Source organism: Acomys russatus, chromosome 32, assembly GCF_903995435.1.
Source record: "Acomys russatus chromosome 32, mAcoRus1.1, whole genome shotgun sequence".
Taxonomy (NCBI): domain Eukaryota; kingdom Metazoa; phylum Chordata; class Mammalia; order Rodentia; family Muridae; genus Acomys; species Acomys russatus.
Window position 1 is genome coordinate 23,636,575 of NC_067168.1, and position 20,641 is coordinate 23,657,215.

The 20,641-nt window shown below is 46.0% G+C and overlaps 1 protein-coding gene across 3 annotated transcripts in view; it reads right to left on the reverse strand.

Annotated features, from left to right (window-relative positions):
• Nucleotides 1-15,447: 15,447 nt before the first annotated feature.
• The window catches only part of Pxylp1 (2-phosphoxylose phosphatase 1), a 67,541-nt gene continuing 62,347 nt past the window's right edge, over nucleotides 15,448-20,641 (reverse strand). For all 3 annotated transcript variants that reach the window (XM_051140657.1, XM_051140658.1, XM_051140659.1), the window contains 2 exons: nucleotides 19,514-19,653; nucleotides 15,448-16,454 (listed from right to left, as the gene is read on the reverse strand). In XM_051140657.1, the coding sequence (XP_050996614.1) occupies nucleotides 15,517-16,454; nucleotides 19,514-19,653 (1,078 nt within the window). In that variant the 3' untranslated portion in view covers nucleotides 15,448-15,516. The remainder of the gene's footprint in view (nucleotides 16,455-19,513; nucleotides 19,654-20,641) is intronic.

The window sequence follows — 20,641 nt, forward strand, 5'->3', positions numbered from 1 at the left end:
TTGTCTCCCTGATCTCAATTTAATTTTGGTAGTTGGTGGCTATCAAGAAAATTGTCCATTTCATTTAGGTTTTCAAATTTTGTGGCATATAGGTTTTTGAAGTAAGACCTGATTAATTCTTTGGATTTCCTCATTGTCTGTTGTTATGTCTCCCTTTTCATTTCTGATTTTGTTGATTTGAATACTCTCCCTCTGCCTTTTAGTTAGCTTGGCTAAAGGTTTGTCTATCTTATTGATTTTCTCAAAGAACCAGCTCTTGGTTTTGTTGATTCTTTGTTTCTATTTTATTGATTTCAGCTCTGAGTTTCATGATTTCCAGCCCTCTACTCCTCTTGACTGTGTCTGCTTCTTTTTGTTCTAAAGCTTTCAGGTATGCTGTTAAGTTGCTAGTATGGGATCTCTCCAGTTTCTATGAACTTTTCTCTTCACACTGCTTTCAGTGTGTCCCACGAGTTTGGATATGTTGTGCCTTTAGTTTCATTGAATTCTAAGAAGTTTTTAATTTATGTTTTTATTTCCTCCTTTACCCAGATGTCATTGAGTAGGGAGTTGTTCAGTTTCCATGAGTTTGTAGGCATTTGATTGTTTGTTTTGTTGAGGTCCAGCTTTAATCCATGGTGATCTGATAAGATGCAGAAGATTAGATTTTCTTGTATCTGTTAAGGTTTGCTTTGTGACCAAGTATATGGTCAATTTTGGAGAAGGTTCTGTGTTTAGGTAAAATGTTCTGTAGGTATCAGTTAGGTTTATTTATTTATTTATTTATTTATTCATTCATTTTCGAGACAGGGTTTCTCTGTGTTAACCTTTGGTATCCTGGACTCACTTTGTAGACCAGGCTAGCCTCGAACTCACAGCAATCTGCCTGCCTCTGCCTCCCAAGTCCATTTGTTTCTTGATGTCTATTAGTTTCCTTGTCTCTCCATTTAGTTTCTGTCTTGATGATCTGTCTATTGGGGGGAGAGGGGTGTTGAAGTCTCCCATTATTAATGTGTGGAGTTCGATGTGTGATTTCAGCTTTAGTAAATGTTTCTTTTATGAATGTAGGTACTCCTGCATTTGGGGCACAGATGTTCAGAATTAAGACATCATCTCAATGTATTTTTTCCTTTGATGAAGATGAAGTGAACTTCTCCATCTCTTTTTTATTAGTTTTGGTTAAAAGTCTATTTTCTTAAATACTAGGATGGCTACTCCAGCTTGCTTCTTGGGTCTGTTTGCTTGGAATACAGTTTTCCAACCCTTTACTCTGAGGTAATGTCTAACTTTATTGCTGAGGTGGGTTTCTTGTATGCAGCAGGATGATGGATCCTGTTTTCACATCCATTCTGTCAGCCTGTGTATTTTTACTGGAGTGTTTAGGCCATTAATGTTAAGAGATATTAATGACCAGTGGTTGTTAGTTCCTTTTATTTTGAGGTTGTTGGTGGTAGACTGTTGTGTCTTTCTGTGTTTAGGATTTGTGGATGTGGAGTTATTTACTTCCCGTATTTTTCTGGACGTAGTTAGCCTCCTTGAGTTAGAGTTTTCCTTCTAGTACCTTCTTTAGGGCTAGGTTTGTGGTTAGGTACTGATTAAACTTGGTTTTGTCTTAGAATATCTTGTCTTCTCCATCTGTGGTAATTGAAAGTTTTACTGAGTATAGTAGTCTGGGATGGCATCTGTGGTCACTTAATGTTTGCATGACTTCTGTCCAGTCCCTTCTAGCTTTCATAGTCTCTGTATAGAAGGGTTTGCCTTAAAATGTGACTTGACCTTTTTCTCTTGCAGCTTTTAATATTCTTTCTTTGTTCTGTACATTTAATACTTTGATTATTATGTGGCAGGAGGATTTTCTTTCCTGGTCGAATCTATTTGGAGTTCTGTAGGCTTCTTGTATGCTAATGGACACTTCTTTCTTTCTTTTCTTTCTTTTTTTTTTTCGAGACAGGGTTTCTCTATATAGCCTTGGCTGTCCTGGACTCGCTTTGTAGACCAGGCTGGCCTCGAACTCACAGCGATCCGCCTGCCTCTGCCTCCCGAGTGCTGGGATTAAAGGCGTGCGCCACCACGCCCGGCTGGACACTTCTTTCTTTAGGTTGGGGAAGTTTTCTTCTTTGATTTTGTTGAAAATGTTTTCTGGGCCTCAGAGCTTAGAATCGTCTCTTTCTTCTACTGCTATTATTCTTAGATTTGGTCTTTTTATAGTGTCCCAGATTTCTTGGGTGTTTTTTATCAGGAACTTTTTAGTTTTAACATTTTCTTTGATTGACGTATCAAAAACTTCAATCATATCTTCCACACTTGAGATTCTTTCTTCCATCTCTTGTATTCAGTTGGCGTGGCTTGTATCTGTTGTTCCGGCTCTCTTCCCTATGTTTTCCAACTCTAAGATTGCCTCAGCTTGTGCTTTCCTTGTTGCTTCTAATTCCCTCTTTAGGTCTTGAATAGTCTTATTCATTTCTTTCTCCCGTTTGATTGAATTTTCCTGTAATTCTTTATAGGATTTATTTAATTCCTTCATCTGTTTGGATATCTTTTCCTGTAATTCTTTATAGGATTTGTTCAATTCCTTCATCTATTTGAATGTATTTTTCTGTATTTCCTTGATTTATTTTCCTCTTTCAAGGCTTCTATCATTTTCATCACATAAGATTTAAAGCATTCTCTTGTGCTTCATGGGTGTTCATATCTCCAGGGCTTGCTGTGTTAGGATCACTGTTTTCCTGTGTTGTTATATGGCTCTCAGTTTTGTTGTTAATCTTCTTGCGCTGTCCTCTAGGCATCTGGTTATCTCTGGTGTTAGCAGGCCTAGAAGTTCCTCCAATGAGGTTGCTGTCTGTGTCCAACATGGGACAGGCAGGTTGGGAGCAAGTAAAGAGAGCTTTAAGCCAAAGGTTGCTTGCTAGGGCTCCCCAGAGGTTTCCTCAGGATTGTGGACAGTGGGTGTTAGAACTTGCACCCAGCTCAGCTCAGCTCAGCTGGGTTCTCTGTCTGTATCCCAGTTGGGTCAGGCAGGAGAGGAGTAGGCTGATAGATTTCCAAGCCCAAACAGGGCTCTGCCAATCTGCTTTGTGTTCCAGATGGGCTAGACCAATAAACATCTGGTGGTGGGGGCTGTGAGAGATTGAATCTTGAAGCTGCTTGGGTGCCCCACAGACCCTCCTGAGATGGCAGCAAATGTGAGTCTTGGCCCACACCAGACTCAGCTCTCCCCATCTGCTCTGTATCCCAGATGGGTTAGGCTGGTAAGCAGCTGAGGGGTGGGGGCTGCCCAAAGCTGCTGGGGTGTTCCACAGGCCTTCTTGAGATGACAGGGCTCTGCTTAAATGCTCTGTGTCCCCATTGGCCAAGGCCGGTAAGCCGCTGACCAGCAGGGAGGGATCTATGCCCAAAGCTGCTCGTGGAATGACAGCTAATGTGGAGTGTGGTGCACACGGGTCTCTGCTCTGCCTGTCTGCTCTGTGACCTAGATAGATCAGTTCAATAAGCTGCAGGTAGGCAGGGAGAAATCAGAGCCAGAAGCTGCTAGTAGGATGGCAGCTAATGCGGATTGTGGCCTGTGCAGGTCTCTGCTCAGCCTGTCTACTTTGTGTCTTCACTGTGTCAGAGCAGTATGCTTCATGTGGCAGGCAAACATAGACCCAGGCTTGAAGCTGCTCACAGGATGGCAGCTAGTGCAGACTGTGGCTGGCACCTAGATTCAGCTCTGCCTGTATGCTGTGTCACAGATGGGCCAGACTGGTAAGCGGCTGGGGGACTGAGAGAGATCAGAGCCCAAAGGTGCTTGGGTGCCCCGCACTCTTTCTTGGGATGGTAGCTAATATGAATTATCTGGTGCCAGGGCTTAGCTCTGCTTGTCTGCTCTTTGTCCCAGATCCAGTAAGCAGCAGAAAAGCAGAGAAAGCCAAAGCTGCACGGATGCCTTAGAGCCTTTCTCAAGATGGCAGCTACTGTGGGTTGTCCCCCCTGGTTTCTCTGTAGGTTAGCTGGGTGGCCAGGGGTGGATCCCTCTCACCGGGGAATCAGCAGCACTGGTGTCTTGTAGATCTCAGTTTGGTCTTTAGATCACAGTGCAGTCTTGATTGTCCTGCAGACCAGAAGTGGTGTGTGATCTGCGCCGCCATCTTGGATTTCCATCCTAACATTTATTTCTTAATAAAATGAGTATATTCTGATTAAAACACAGGAATTTATACCTAAAACATAGACAAAGCATGCTAATAGTACTTAGGATATTTCCAAAGGCAGGATAAACCCTTTCCTCTCTGCTTCATTCTGTGCTTGTCTCCCTTCATTTGTCCTACCTGCCTACACACATGTAAACATGCTAAAACACAGAAATAAGCCTGTGTCCTGTACACTGTGACCTATGTAAGGAGTTAAGCAAGCTAAGCAGGAAGCAGCTCTTTGGTTTTTAAAAGATTAAAAACAAAACAAAACAAAAAACAAAAAACAAAAAACAAAAAACAAACCTTAGTATCAGGGCTGGAGAGATGGCTCAGAGGTTGCTCTTCAACTTCCAGCAACCACACGGTGGCTTACAACCATCTATAATGAGATTTGGTGCCCTCTTCTGGCGTGTAGGTGGATATGCAGGCAGAACACTGTATACATAATAAACAAACACACAAAACAATACCTTAGGACCGAACTAGCCAGGATGAAACCTTTAAAAATCTTTAAACACACACACACACACACACACACACACACACACACACACACACACACACACACACACACCTAAAGTTCATAATTAGACATGTTAAGAACAATGATTTAAAGCCCAGTGTTGTGATGGTCATACCTTTAATCCCAGCACTCAGGGAGGCAGAGGCAGGGGGATCCTGTGAGTTCAAGGCCAGCCAGTTTGAGCTCCCAGCTCTTCTGGGCTTTATTGATTCTCCAGCTGGAATTTGAAACAGTTGCTAATGTTGTCTCTCCAAAGACCGCGTCCAGAATAACCTTCCCAGGGCTGGCATACAAGCTCCTGCTACAAGTCTGAGATCTTTTTTTCCTACCCAGGTAGAACAAAGGCTCTAACCTAAGAGACTTTAGAATGGCCCAAGTGTCTGGGTTCAGGAATGGCTCAGGTCATTTGTTCAGATTGCCACCTAAGCTAAAAGTGCAAACGTGCAGAATTCCCCTTCCCCAGGGACCTCATATTTAAGAGAGAATGTTACTATGTAGGAGACACTGACACAGGCCCATCGGAGATGGAAGAATTGGGCTCTTCCCCACACCAACCCCACAATTTGATCAGAGTTCTGTTTTCTAATCTTTTGTTTTAAATGCAGGGAACTAAGGCTCAGTGCGTATGGATATAAGTGCAGAAAGAGACTGAGTAGAGGATGAGGGGTCAGGTAAAGGAAGACATTGAAAATGATGTTTTCTGCTGGAGGTGCTAGCATGCCTGCAGAATTCTTACATCATCAGCAACGGAACAAAAGGTCCACAAGCAAGCTCACATGCACAACCCATTCACAAAGCATGCACATGCACTCATTCACCCCAAAGCTATCTGTGTACAGAGCCGTGGTGATGCCTACAATTTATACTTTGCTTGACTGCATCCCCAAAATTCATGTGTTAGAAACTTGGTCCATGCTACAACAGTGTTGAGAGGAGGGGCCTAAGCAGAGCTGATACAAGTGCTACTCTCGTCACATTAGAGGTGCTGCTCCCATGAAAGCACTAACACCTTGGGGAGCAATTAGCTACCTCCAGAGTAGACTTAGGACCACAGCAGTTGGAGGGTAAAGGGTTCTTTATTTTTGTTTCTGTTTGTTTTTCAAGACAAGGTTTCTCTGTGTAGCACTGGTTCTGGACTCCCTCTGTAGTCCAGGCTGGCCTTGAACTCACATAGATCTGGCTGCCTCTGCCCCCTGAGTGCTGGGACTGAAAGTGTGCATAACCATTGCATGGCTGGTAGGGTCTGTTCTTGCTGGTGTCTGGGGAAAGTCCATTCAACGAGATCACCCCCAGTGACCGCATGGCTAGCTCTGCAAAGCCAAAGGACAGAATTACTAAGCAACAACTAAACAAACAAACAACTAAACAAACAAACCAAACCCCTCAAACTAAGTGGCCTTCAGGCAGAGCCAATGAGGCTTAGGGGCCGCATACATTGGCAAATGTTGGACTTGTTTAACTGCATACACTGGCATCTTATGCAATGAAGCCTATCTTGAAAACGTTCTGAAGAAAGTCTAGAACATGTATTCAGAGGTGGATGGATAAGCGAAGACAATGCTTCCCAAGACCTCCTCCCGACAGACCCCACTGAAGACCGGTCTTCAAGTTCCAGAAATTGCCATCTATGAAGACAGAGGCGGAAGCAGCAACCTCCTCGCTGGAGCATCGCTGCTTATGTCAGCTGACAGAGACAGGATCCGAGTGCTAACCTTCTAAAATGCCTCCTGGGGTGGGCGGGGGTAAGACCTCTAGTCACTCAAAATCCCTCTGGGGTTTCCAAATGTGTAGGACACTAATCTTTTGATTAATTTCTGAGAAAATGCACTGATGCATTTCAGTTTTTTTTTTTTTTCAATCAGTAATTTAGAAAATACTCAGTTGAGTCAAGCAAGATGGCACACGCCTGTAATCCCAGCACTCGGGGAGGCAAAGACAGGCGGATTGCTGTGAGTTCAAGGCCAGCCTGGTCTACAAAGCCAGTCCAGGACAGTCAAGGCTATACATAGAAACCCTATCTCCAGAAAAACAAAACAAGCAAACCTCGGTTGGCCAGCTCATTGCAAAGTTTATTTCTTACTTGCCACAGGCATTGATTCTCTGCCTTCCTTTGTCCTGTTTCCCAGGCTTAATGCGCCCATTGAGGGGTTCTCACGGCTGAAGTTTTGCTAATATATCCCCCCAGATCTCAAAGAATTGATAGTTTTGCTATATGAGTCATACCATAAGTTTATTTCTAGGGGCTTGAGAGATGGCTCAGAGGTTAAGGACACTGACTGCTCTTCCAAAGGTCCTGAGTTCAATTCCCGGCAACCACATGGTGGCTCACAACCATCTAAAATGTGATCTGATGCCCTCTTCTGACCTGCAGATGTACATGCAAACAGAGCACTGTATACATAATAAATAAGTCTTTTAAAAAAGATTTATTTCTACTGTTTAGTTTTTCAAAACAAAACTTATTGGAAAAATACACGTTGTTATACCAATTATTCATAATTATTACAGCGATTATTCATAATTAGTGTTTGATGCAATTTGCAGTTATTTTCTTTGGGGACTTGTGTAGGATTTTGAATGTCGGGAGATGTGGTGTCCAGGCCCTTTCTGCCTCTGTTGAGATAACCATGCAGTTTCTGTCTTTAAGCTCATTTATATGAGTTAATGCATTTATCAGTTTGCAGATGTTGAATCATCTTAGCACCCGCAGGATAAAGGCAACGAGATTATGGTGATGAACTTTTTGATGTGTTTCTGTATTTGGCTTGCAGGTGTTTTGTTGAGAATTGCTGGACCTCTGTTATTTAGGGATCTTGGTCTACAGTTTTCTTTCTTTCTTTCTTTCTTTCTTTCTTTCTTTCTCTCTCTCTCTCTCTCTCTCTCTCTCTCTCTCTCTCTCTCTCTCTTCTCTCTTTCTCTCTCTCTCTCTCTGTTGATCTTGTTTTAGTATTAGCACAATGCTGGCTTTAAATAGGAAGTTTTGCAGTTTTACTTCTATTTCTATTTTATGGACAGATGAGAAGTGCTGTTCGTGGTTCTTGTTTTAAGATCTGGTAGACACCTGCTATGTACGTGTCTGGAACAGAGGTTTTTTTGGTTTGGGATTTTAGGGAGTTGTTTGTTTGTTTTTTGCAGGGGTTGGGGAGAGACTCTTACTATCGCTTTGATCACCTTGCTGGAAATTGGTTTGTATAAAGTATTGGTCTGATCTTCATTTAACTTTGGTCATTCAGATGCCATTTAAAAAGTTCATCCATTACTTTTGTGCTTTTGCAGCTTGGTAGAAGGTATAAGTTTTAAAGTGTGCATTTATAATTTTCTGGATTTCTTTTGTGTTGCTGTTCATTTCTATTTTTTTAAATTTATTTTTGTTTGTTTGTTTTTTTGAGACGGGGTTTCTCTGTGTTAGCCTTGGCTGTCCTAGACTTGTTTTGTAGACCAGGCTGGCCTGGAACTCACAGCGATCCACCTGCCTCTGCCTCCCCAGTGCTGGGGTTAAAGGCGTGTGCCACCACACCTGGCTCATTTTTAATTTTACTAATTTGGACCTTTCTTACTTTTGGTTAATTAATGGTTATTTATTTTGTGAGAATATACAGTCTATGCTAATGGAAGGCTTCTAACCAATGGGAGGTAGACAGTAAATGGTATAACAGCCTTTCTGCTGCTAGCCTTGAACTGTCCACAATTAAATTTTTCTAGTGGTTAAATTTTATTTAGAATCATTATTAAATATCCATGGGGGTTGGTTGCAAGACCTTCCATGGCCCAGACTCCACAATGCAATGATGCTCACATCTCATAGAAGATGGTGTCGTCTTTTCCTGTAATGTATACACATACTGCTCTCTACACTTCATTTCTAGATCACTAATCCAATACAGTATAGATGATAAGCAGTGGATACATTAAGGAATAATCACAAGGGGAAGATCTGTAGCTGTTCAGGGGAAATGCACTCCCTCGCAAATATTTTGTACCCACTGTTGGTGGAATTTGGTGTGTGGTGGGCCCTCCTGGCATAGAAGAATGGCTTGGCTTCTACCATAAGACGATAAAGGTCTCCGTGGTAGAGGAATTTATGATAGATAAACTTCCCTTTCCTAGAAGTGACTCCAGGTCTCCTGCCCCGCCAAGTGGAGACCTTGGCACCTAGAACGTGCTGGCCCTGCACAGCCCTGGGAAGCAGCCTTGGAGCGAGGTATGTGCAGGGCTGTGACTGCTGTAAAGGAAGGTGGAGCAGAGCCTGGGCTGCGGTACAGTCACTAGACCTCTGCTGGCCCTGTGAGAACTCTGATTTGGGCATGGATATCTGAGTTATCCCATGGCTATTAAATTCTCGTTCTGACCAGTCAGTGTATGTGGCTGCCTGGGAAAGAGGCTTGTCTTTTGGTCAATGGTGTTCTCTTCCAGGGCAAATCCCTGAAAGGCCTAGTATAGTATAGTGTTTCCAGCAAGTGGAAAGAAGTCTTCCTTTAGGGAAAGAAGTCTTTTTGTTTTTGTTTTTTTTCGAGATAGGGTTTCTTTGTGTAGCCTTGGCTGTCCTGGACTTACTCTGTAGACCAGGCTGGCCTCAAACTCACCGTGATCTGCCTGCCTCTACCTCCTGAGTGCTGGGAGGCACCACCACCCAGCTGGGAAAGAAATCTTAAAGTGGGGGTCTGTGAGGCACAGTACCCAACACACCCTGGGCTTTGGTAGGGAGGACTTGGAAAGCGCACCCACTGTCAGCTCTGGATCCAGCATCCATTCTTCCTTAGTATGGTGGTTTGAGTGAGATTTTCCTCTATAGGCTCATATGTTTAAATATGTAGCCCCCTGTTGATGGAACTGCCTGGGAAGGACTAAGAGGCGTGGTCTTGTTGGAGGAGGTGAGTTTGGGGGTAGGCATTGAGGTTTCAAAAGCCACAGGTCAAGTGCTCATTGCACTCTCTGCCTCGTGTCTGTAGTTTGAGATGTGCGTTCTCAGCTGTTGTCCTGGCCACCTGCTGCCTGCTACCTCCCCTCTGCCATCATGGACTCTTACCCTTCTGGAACTCTCAGCCCAAAATAAGCTCTACCTTGTATAAGTTGCCCTGATCATGGTGTTTTATCACAGCAATAGGAAGTTAACTAATGAACTTAGAAGTGGCTTTGTTTGAAACAGCAGTGAAGTCCCTGCTCTCTTAGACTCCTCTGCACTAGAGGCAGGCCAAGGAGGCCGTGTTCTGGGCATGTAACGTCAGTGCGCATCCTGAACCCATAGAGATGATGTATGGCTTTACTTTATTTATTTATTTATTTATTTTGGGTCTTCGAGACAGGGGTTCTCTGGGTAGTCTTGGCTGTCCTGGACTCACTTTGTAGACCAGGCTGGCCTCAAACTCACAGTGATCCACCTGCCTCTGCCTTCCAGCTTCTGGGATTAAAGGCGTGCACCACCACACCCGGCTTTATGGATTTTCTTTCTTAAGCCACAGTGATCAGGTTTGGGTTGCCTGTAACCTAAAACCAACCCAAACGGTTCAGAGAGGTGTTATCAGGTATCCTGCTTAAGAACACTGTTCTAGCCAGTAGGTGGTGGCGCACACCTCTTTAATCCCAGCAGATGGATCTCTAAGTTCGAGGCTAGCCTGATCTACAGAACAAGTTCTAGGAGATCCAGGGCTACACAGAGAAACCTTATCTTGAAAGAACAGAAACCATGGTCCTTGAAGTGGACACGGTTGACAACCCAATTCTGCCTCACACCAGGTAGCTCTGTGACATCGGGTCAAGCTTTTCTATAAAATGGGAATGATCCAACACATTTGTTTTAATGTGTTAACTCATGAGTCACTGGCTTGTCCCCTTTTCTTGGTTAACTTTTTAAAGCACAAGCTAACCTACTTTTCTATTAGCCAGACCCAGAACGAAAGCTTATCTGATGCTGCCCCCTTGTGGTTGAGCATAACTATTGCTCACTGCAAATAAATTGCATAGTTTTAAGAAAAACAATCTCTAACCATTTAGAGTTAAATTTGTAACTGTTACGGCCCCATTTTTAAAAAGAGATTTATTATTTATTATGTATACAATGTTCTGTGTGCATATAACGCCTGCACAGCAGAAGAGGAAACGAGATTGCATTATAGATGGTTGTCAGCCACCATGTGGTTGCTGGGAATTGAACTCATGACCTTTGGAAGAGCAGCCACTGCTCTTTACCTCTGAGCCATCTCTCCAGCCCCACGACCCCATTTTTAAAATGAATTTGCTTACATCCTTTAACAAACATGACATCAAGTAGGCTCGCTGCAGAGACTGTCGGGAAAACCCCTTACCTTGGATCTCAGCCCTTTGCTGGGCATATTGTAGCCAGTGCCCTCGAAACCTGTTGTGTAAACCTGGGAAAGACTCAGGACAGACTGACAAAAAAGCAGACTTGGAAGACTCATGCAGCCCATGTAGGGAGGCGGGACTCTCACTCAACCCGACACATCTGAAGCAGCCCCAAGGGCATCCTCTGCTGAGTGCACTGCTCCCCCTGGTTACTCTCTCCTTACCAACATTGGTCAGTTTCAGCTGGCAGCCAGGCCTCAGCAGCCAGGAGGACCTGATCCTGCGTGTGTACTCAGCCAATTTCTCTTGAACAGACTCTTATTACGGAGCTAGCTCCTGGGCAGGCACGAACACAGGGCTACAATCCTGATATTCAGTGCAGAAGTCCCGAGCACTGGGGATCAGGCTGGCATCCCACTAGCCACTGCTGAAGCCCAGATACTCTACGCTGTGTACGCGCATTGTATTCTATCTAACACACTAGGGTGACCCAGCCTGTCTAGGATGCTGAACCTGTTCCAGGGTTTCCTGAAGTGAAGCATGTATCCCCAGCTTTCCTGCATCCGTTCTTGAGTTCTGGAAAAAGGATTTACCTAAGTCTTCTCCAAGGCTAATCTGGCTATGCCTATTGAAGACCTTCAAATACATGTAGCAGTCTAGGAGTTTGCTTGGTGGGCCAACTATTATTGCTAATATTACCAGGCCAGCAGCACAGACCTGTACTTGGGAAGCTAAGGAGGAGGGCGTTAAGATCAAGGCCTGATAGGGGGCTAAAGAGTGAATTCAAGGCCAGCCTGGAAAACTTACTGAGACCCTCTCTTACCAGAGAAAAAAAGGGGTATGGATATAGCTCAGTGGTAGAGTACTTGTCTAGCATGTATGAAGGCCAGAGTTCAAATTCTGGCACTAAAACAAACTCTAATTCTAATTCTAATACCCTTTAATTAAGTTCTTTATTTCTGTTCTAAGTAAAGCTTGACAGAGAATGCTCAGCCCAGCAGGGCAATGGCCACTTGCAGTCCAGCACAGGAAGACAGGAAGGGGGAGGGGCACGAGGTTGAAGTTGGGGAGGGAGGGTACCGAGGAGGGAATGGCTCTGGGTGAGTTGGAGGATGGGGCTGCGTATGATAAAAAATGTTATATGAAATTCTCAAAGAATGAAGGTTTTTAAAAAGCTAACGGCCCTCTTGAACCTGTATTGACATAAACGTGCATGTGCACACACATATACATAAACAAAATGTGTTTTAAAGAGTATGTTCTATAAAACTTAATTGTTGTTTATAAAACATACTAATCTGTATTTTATAAAAAGAGCTGACTCTATATACTCATCTCAAGATAGAAATATCTCCAAGATAAACTGCCTAAGAAGCTAATGAGAAAAAAACTTTTAAGTTGTTGCTAAAGGAAGCAGTTTATTTTTTTAAAGTCTCTTAAAATAATTTCCAGCACGAAGGAGGCAGAGACAGGCGAATTTCTGTAAATTTGAGGCCAGCCCAGTCTATAGAGCGAACTCCAGGACAGGCAAGCCTATATTACACAGAGAAACCCTGTCTCAAAAAAACCCCAAGCAAACAAAAAATAGATTTATCAATTTTATTTTTGTTTTGCTAGTATGTATGGGCGCACCATTTGTATGCCTGGTGCCCACAGAGGTCAGAAGGTCAGATCCCCTGAACCAAAGTTGTGAACAACCATCACACGGGTGCTTGAAACTGAATCCAGGTCTTCTGAAAGAGCAACAAGTGCTCTTAACCTCTGAGCCATCTCCCCAGCCCCCTAAAAATATGTCCCTAACATCAAGTTCTGGATTAGTAGTTCTAGAATAACCTTGTTTCTGTTTTTAAGTTACCCATATCTGTGTATCCTATGGAGAGTATCAGAGCAGTTTGTCCAGCAGCTTGAATGTTGCCCATTTCCCTATAATCCTTGGGATTTCTATCACAATCGACAGATTGCCTGATGCAGGTGGCCTCTAGGTAGCTCCAAGATGAGGGCTGTTCAATGGGAAGACCAAGGCAGGATCAGAGGGTGCAACTTGCAGCCCCTCCCCCAACCTTCAGAGATGGGAGGGGCCAGTCATATTGATCACCAATGCCAAAGACCTAACCAATTATGCGGGGTGGGCAGCTGGAGACAGGAAATTAATGGACCGCGGCTCAGCAAGACAGGACTGGAAGCTCTGGGCCCCTCCCCCAGGCCACACTCATCTCTTCCTCTGCAGTGTCCCTGGTAATAAACTGGTTCCCCTGAAGCTCTGTGATGGCTCTAGCAAATTAAGCCCCAGGGATGGGGGTGGGTAGGCCTAAATTTATGGCCGGTTGGTCAGAGATGCAGGTAATGAAACCTGGCAAGCGAAGTGCAGTCGTGTGTGACAGTTTGGGGCGGGCGGGCTCAACCTGAGAGGTCCGACAGCGGCACCAAAGGTAAATACTTACCTCGGGACACAACTGGAAGGCACCCAGCTGCTCCCTTTGTGTGGCGGGAAAGCCTGTGCACCCCTGCTGTCTTGAGGGCGTGGAGAGAGCGCAGTGGGAGAAACTGAGGCTGCCTCTTCCCTAGGAAGGCTGAACTTCACTTTGGAAGCTGTTCAGGATTATTTTCCAGAATGTATTAATCTTGATATAAAAATACGAAGCCAAATGGACACACGTGCACTCCCGGGCCTGTCGCGGGTGATGCCGTTAGGTCACTTCCAAGAATCCAAGGTCTGGAAATGTGCGTGTACATATTTAGCTTTGTATTTTGTTTTGAAGTTAATCCACCGTGGAATGGAGGCTTCAGAACTCCGTTCTTTGTGCTGCCCGTGTCTTAGGAGGTAAAACTTTCACCTATGAATTCTGATGCTGGCTCTTACCCCAAAATACTTACTCTCGCCAACAGATATACCACGAATTGGTGTTTTTAAAATTCCCTCTTTTCGCTCTTATTTTTAAACCTTCAAGCTGCGTTTAGCAGTTCTAAATCTGACAGCCTGGGAGTGGGAGAAAGAAACCCAAATAGGCTTTAAATAAGAGAGAAGGGGCGGGGTGGGGCGAGGGTGGGGCGGGGGTGGGCGGGAGGAAGGGGTGAGTGCACTATTTTCAGCACTACACAGAGCAGTTAAAAATTTAAAATACTGTTTCTCTCGTGTAAAGAACCTGAGTGACTGACAGGCACACACCGTGAGTTGTATACACTAAGAATTCTTCGGAAATTTTATTTCTAAAACCAAAACGTGTTCAAATGCAACACCAGACAAAAAGGAAGAGAAAGGGCCAGGATGCTCAATGCTGGAGAATTCCACGTTGCAGGGGCCGTGTCTTCGAAACGAACTAGCACCATTAACCTAGAAATCATGGAGTCAATTGTAATTATGCCTAGTATATAAAACACTTTAGAAAGATTGTTCAACTATTGAGTAACAAAGTTTTTTTTTTCCTAGAAACTTCTTTAAAAATCAATTGGAATTTGGCATTTGAAATTGATGAAAATGTTTTAAAAATAGGCCCGATTCTGCAGCTTGTCAAAGGGAATGAGTCATTAGTTATTTATTTTTGGAGTGGGAAAAGGGGCCTGAATTCAGCCTTTGGCCTCCTCCCAACCATCAAGCAGGTGCAGTAAACCGAATATTTCTATAGGAATCAGAACACATCTAAAACTGGTCTCAGAAAATATTTTCCTAGACTATAAAAATACTAAATGGAATACAAAAATTCCACCATATGCAGCCAATAGACTACGGCAGACAAATACCTAAAACACACTTAAAGCTATTTTGTGCCACAGTCATGAGCATCAAGTATTGTAATTATTTCCTACGGGCTCTCCGACCCAATGTTTATTTCCCCTTGGGCTTGTCACCCCCCTGTCAGCTTGACCCAATTCTGTGTTTCTAGCGGAAGTTACTGAAGGACCTGCCAACAACTTGGCGCTCTGTTTGCTCTCAAAAGTGCTGGAAGTGCAGTGGTAGCGAGCTGTTTTTAAAGAGCAGGGGTTAGCAAACCACAGCCCGTGAGCAAGAGCTGGCTGCCTGCCACCTACGGGACATCGTCACACATGCCCATGTATGTATTGTCAGCTCACCAGAGCGCAGCTGAGGAGAAATGACCGAGACTCCCTTGTGACCTCCAGGTCTATATAATCTAAGATACTGACCTTCTGGTCCCTTCAGGATTAGGCTGCCAACCCCACTTTGCACTCATCCCTTTGGGAAATTTTTCACTCAACAAGGTTCAGGTAAGTGTCCGAGATTAAGATGATTTTGGCAGAGGTTTGCTGGTTCCAGGGCAGGCCAAAAATATAGATACGCCTGGACTGGTAACTGAGTACCGAATCTGACGCTGCCATTCTAAGCTGCACACGGCTATGAGAACGCACCTTCTTTCCTCTGTGAACCGGCTATTTCGTACCAAGTAACACACTGTTCCATGCTTCCTGTTTGCCCCGAACCGCCAGGGCATGATCACCCAACCTAACCTGCAACCACCACAACTCCGTACCTTGACATCTTAGCAACAGACAGGACCAGCAAGGAAACAGTGTTGTGCTGAACACCTTTTAGGCCCCTTCCCCGTGACATGCATCATAATAGTTAGTACTACTGCCATCCAGGGCCACAAACATATCCCTTTTGACAAAGCGGACCAAGTTCTCAAGAGGACACATGGGCTTGGGAGAACGCTTGTGGAAGTCATGGCAGAAAGAGGTGTGGAAGGTGACGTCAGCCCCATTATAAAGAATCCGGACAGAATGTTCACTGGGCTTCTGGAGGTCTTGCCAGAGCTCAAAGATTAGCCTGGCGGCGAACCTTGGGAACCTGGCTTCCAAAAGGCCCAAGGCACTGAGGACTGGCGACAGAGTGACGTCATGAGCGGAGTAGAGGGCAAACAGCTCTTCCCTGCAACCCGCGGCAGCGCGCTGCATCCGGTTGACGGTCTGATTCAGGATAGGGTGGGCGCCCAGGAGCGAATACCCAAAGTACAGGGGCTTCTCGTGCCTCTCCCGCTCATCCTCTATCTGGTGCGTCTTGATCACCTTGAAGTGTTCCATGCCAAGGCAGCCACTCCTGCTGCACGGGAAGCTGACATTATGGCAGAAGTGGCAGAGCATGGAGTCAATGGGGTTGGCCGCCCGCAGCTGCTTGGTGGGGATGTCCACAATCTTGGCCATCTCCCCATAGGTCCTCTCCAGGTCGCTGTTCTTCAGGCGTAGGAGGTACTGCCGTCGCTGCTCCTTCTCCAGATACTGGTTTCTCAACGGGCAGTAGCAGCTCCCGGAACAGAACAAGGCACTTGGCTGGTGCCTGAAATAAACTTTCTTCCAGTCAAAGTCCGGGAGGAAGCCGTAGAGCAGGGCCAGCCCACTCTGCAAGGTGCGGCTCTTCCCAGTGGTCTCTAGGTAAAGTTGGTCCGGGGACCACTTGTTTGGCAGAAGTTTGTGTTTCTTCAGGTAGATGTCCCTCAGCAGCTGGCCATTCTGCAGATGCTGCACGACTCCTGCAACACACAGACTTTCTTACTATGTGTTTAATTAAAACGTCCATGAAGGACCAGCACCCGTCTCTGGTGTGTTCGAGAACAGTCGAAGTTACGGCAGTGAGGCCTGTCTCCCCCCAAGGGAGTAGAGGTTGTGGGAACAGGTTTGTGTTAGTGATGGGGTGTGGAGGGCAGCCTCTGTCACAGCCTCTCTACCACCCAGTGGACAACAACCCCCCCGCCCCCGCCCCACTCCAGCACAGCAGAGACTAGGAATTCCGAGTCTAGACTGTAATTAACAAGTACCCAAGAACAGGTGTCAGCGTACTGCCCAGGGACACGAGTCCTCGAGCAAGGATGGCTACCTGAAATCCGCCTGACCTGCCATTGCCTGCGGAATCCTGCTGGGTCTCCGTGCTGTTGGGACATTCCCTCCTAGACCCTGTTTCCATTGTAATAATGCCTAACCAAAGGTCCTCTGTTAGCCCCGGGGCATTCTGTCTGGCCCTGCTGGGGCTTTTCAGCCTAAGCCAACTAGCTCCTACTCGGCAGTTTCAGCTCTCCAGACAAAGCGTTTTAAGAAGCATAGGTAGACAGTATGTTTATTATGCTCCTTTTAAATGAAGATGAAGAAGACGAAGAAGAAGAAGGAGGAGGAGGAAGAAGGAAGAAGAAGAAGAAGGGAAAAAAAAGAAGGAAAAGCAAGAATGTATGTTCACAGTTGCTTGCATTCTGCAAACAGAAGCTTCAGATGGATGTAGGAGAAGCCAGTGGGTGTGGCTTCCTCAGAGTGGAGGTGCAGAAGTGAGACGGGTGGGGAGTGGGGAGAAGCCAGACTTGTGCCGCTCCCTTTAAAACTGTCTTGGCTTTGCACCACCAGAGTACAACAACGAACGAACGTTTTACTGAAATGAGAAGGCTTCGTCTGTAAGCAGGAAGAGGGCCATTCAAAAAAACAGGCCAGCCCTGCAGCCTCAGCTGTCTCAGCAATGGGTGGGGGTCCTCTGAGGGTGTGAAGTGCACACAGGCAGTGTGACCAGTTATGTCATGTATGTTAAGGTGTCCAGATGGCTTGGAGAGTTCCACGCCTAGATGATGTGGGCACCTTTACCTGCTGAGCTCTTGTCCACCTCCCCATATCCTTACATGAGATGGAATAAGGCAGTGAGGGTTCACTGAGATACTATGGCATGGACACAGGAAGAAAGGTCAGCATTAAGGCTCTGTTTCTTTCTTAACTTTTTCTTCCTTAAAAAATTTATTTATGTGCATTTTTGCAAGCATGCATGTATATATGTACACCAGTTGTGGGCCTGATATCCAAGCAAGTCAGAAGTGTGTGTGTCAGAGCCCCTGCAACTGGCCTTATGGATGGTTGTGAGCCTATATGTTCATGCTGGGAAGCACACTGAACCTCGGTCCTCTGTAAGAGCAGCCAGTGTTCTTACCCACTGAGCTCTGAGTCTGTTTCTTAGGTGGGACTGTGCTACTTTCTTCTGATTTACTATCTTTTGTTACTTATACCCATGCACACTAATGCTTCTGTGACAAGAAAGGTTATTTCATTTGCCTTTTCCCTTTGCACGTGTGCGCAGGGGCACCACGGTATACATACAGAGGCCAGAAGCCACCTTGCGGGAGCTGGTTCTTTCCTTCTGCCATGTAGGACCCAGGGCCTGAACTCAAGTCACCAGGCTTGGCAGCAGACCCAATCTACCCACGACGGCCACCTTGCCTATAAGGTAATGTTAGGAAAGTCCATGTTACTAGATACCTTGGTGCCTCCGAGTTTCCTGAAGGGCCAGTCCATGAGACAGATCAGCAGACCTACTTCTCCCTAGGGCTCTGAGGCAGGAGCTAAGTAAGCACTGTTATGTGTTGTTAAATACCATTAGATGCTGTTAAGATCCTTAGCTCTGTGTTGAGTTTGTGTTAAGTCTTAAGTTAATTCTAAACATTCTTTTACTGCTCTCTGTGAATGAGCAGGCTATCTGACAGGCCCCTCCTCTGTGCCTTGGCAGCCTTTGAGCAGGGAACTGTCACCCAAGAGCCCCTTTGCTGGTGACTGGCCAGATGGCCATCAGGGCAGCCTGGCTGCTTTGGACACTTTAGCAAGACTCAAGACTCTAGCAGCTTCAGAGGACCACTAATGACACAGCCGAGCACAGATGGTCTGCTCCAGCCTTAAGACAAGCCTTGGTGAACTCTAGCCAACTCTGCAGCCATTTTCTCAGGCCAGAGGGCTTTTCCTGTTGGCACAGAGGGTGGCCTGTGAGTGGTGCAAACAGTTCTTCATCTGTGGGGAAACAGCTATAGTTAGTGCAAATATGCTTGCCATATCCCCCCTTTTCCTGCTGTTGAGTTTGCTTTTCTAGTCGGCTAGGAGACATCCTCCTGCACTGCCCCCCTTGTGTTGCAAGGCCCAAGAAAAGGCTTCCGAAAGGCCTTCCCTAGGCTACTTTGACTCTTGTCATTGCAGACAGAGCAGTAGCAGTGGCCAAGGTGGCAGCACAGCCACCCAGGCTGTGGCAACTGTAGTTGGGACAACAGCTGAGGAAATAGAGAGCAGATAAGAGAGGGTGGAGAGCTGAAGAGAGACCGTGAGAACCACGGGGTAGAAACTGTGGGCCCAGGTTGCTGGAAGGTTCCAGGAAGCTGCCAAAGCTTAAGGGCCCAGGGTTTCAGACATCCTAGGCCTGACTGCTGTAACACTGTCACTGCAGGGCCAGGAGTCCGAGCACCATAAGTGGTTTGCGAGTTTTAATACCAGAAGGCATCATTTGCAGCTGCTTCGTTCTGTCTGTTTCCTCTGCCCATTGCTGCCATTCACTGCTGCCAGAAGCCGAGGACCACTGTGCCTGCCAAGTGCTGGGATTGCCAGCGATTAAGCCCGGAGCAACAAATTCTTAGGTTATAAGGCTTCTAGATTGAAAACCTGTGTTTGCCATACTAGTCCCTGGGCTCTAGGCACTCATGGCTCAGGACTACCAGCCCTGAAAGAGCTTCTCACCTACTCACGAGACCCCCCGCACAGCTAACTGGTCACAAATACATCCTGTGTCATCGCCTAATGTACATACCTGTCTGCGTGAGCTCTCCCATCTCACACAGAGGATGGTTAGGGTAGAGAGGCAGGGAATTTAGGGGGCTTTCAAAGGAGGCTCCAGATCCTTTCGACATGTGACTAACGAAAGCTTCCAGTTTCGGGTGGTACGGCTTCCTAAAGGGATGAGAGAGGCAAGAGTTAGAACGCTCCAAAGCAGTCACTCCTCAGCATGCACAGCCCATTGTGTGTCACGGCCTCCACTGCCTCCAAAGTCAGGTTCCCAGGCTCAGTAAGTCTAAAGTTCCAGTTTCAGGGCCAGACAGATGGTTCCATAGTTAAGAGCACTGGCAGTTCTTCCAGAGGATCTGAGTTTGATTTTTGATTCTCAGCATCCACATGGCAGCTCATAATCATCTGTGGCTCTAGTCTCAGGAGATCCAACGCCCATACGTGCAGGCAGAATACCCTACATGCAGGCAGAATACCCATGGACATAAAAGTAAGGGGAAAAAGCATATTTAAGGTTGTGATTTCATTCCTACTTAACCATGGATACCTATACAGGCAATGGAGGTCAGCTTGCGTCCCTCTGCTGAATGCAATATACTAAGATCTGGCCTTGCCCTCCACCAGCATCCCCCCACATCCTGCTGCCTCTGGGTCACGTGGCAGGCAGGAAGCTGCTCTGATTTCTCCTTTTCCTACCCTGACACTTGTCACCTGTCAGTCTTGTAGGTTCTCCTACTTCTTGCCTGTTCCCTCATGTCTTCCTCATCGCCCTCACAGCGCTGCATGGGTCTGGCTTTAGGCAGCCTTGCCTGATGGCTATGGACCCTTACTGGCCTTCGTCAGCTGAACGCTGCCCTTCTCACCTTGCTCGCTCCGCAGCCAGAGGGATCAGCACCAAGGTTATCAACTCTCACATGCCCTTGCCTCTTCACACTGTCACCTTCTGGTGTGCACAGCTGGGCACTTTGCTTTAGGGCCCCTCACAGAGACCCCCCTTCCTTCTCACACGGTGTCCCGGCCACACAGAGCTAGTCGCCTTCCTTTTTACAACACACCCCATTCTTTCTGTCTCCACCCCTTTTTATATATCCTTATGGAAGACCTTGCTAATCCTTACTGTTTCTGACCTGGGGGGAGGGCGGAATCTCTTTGG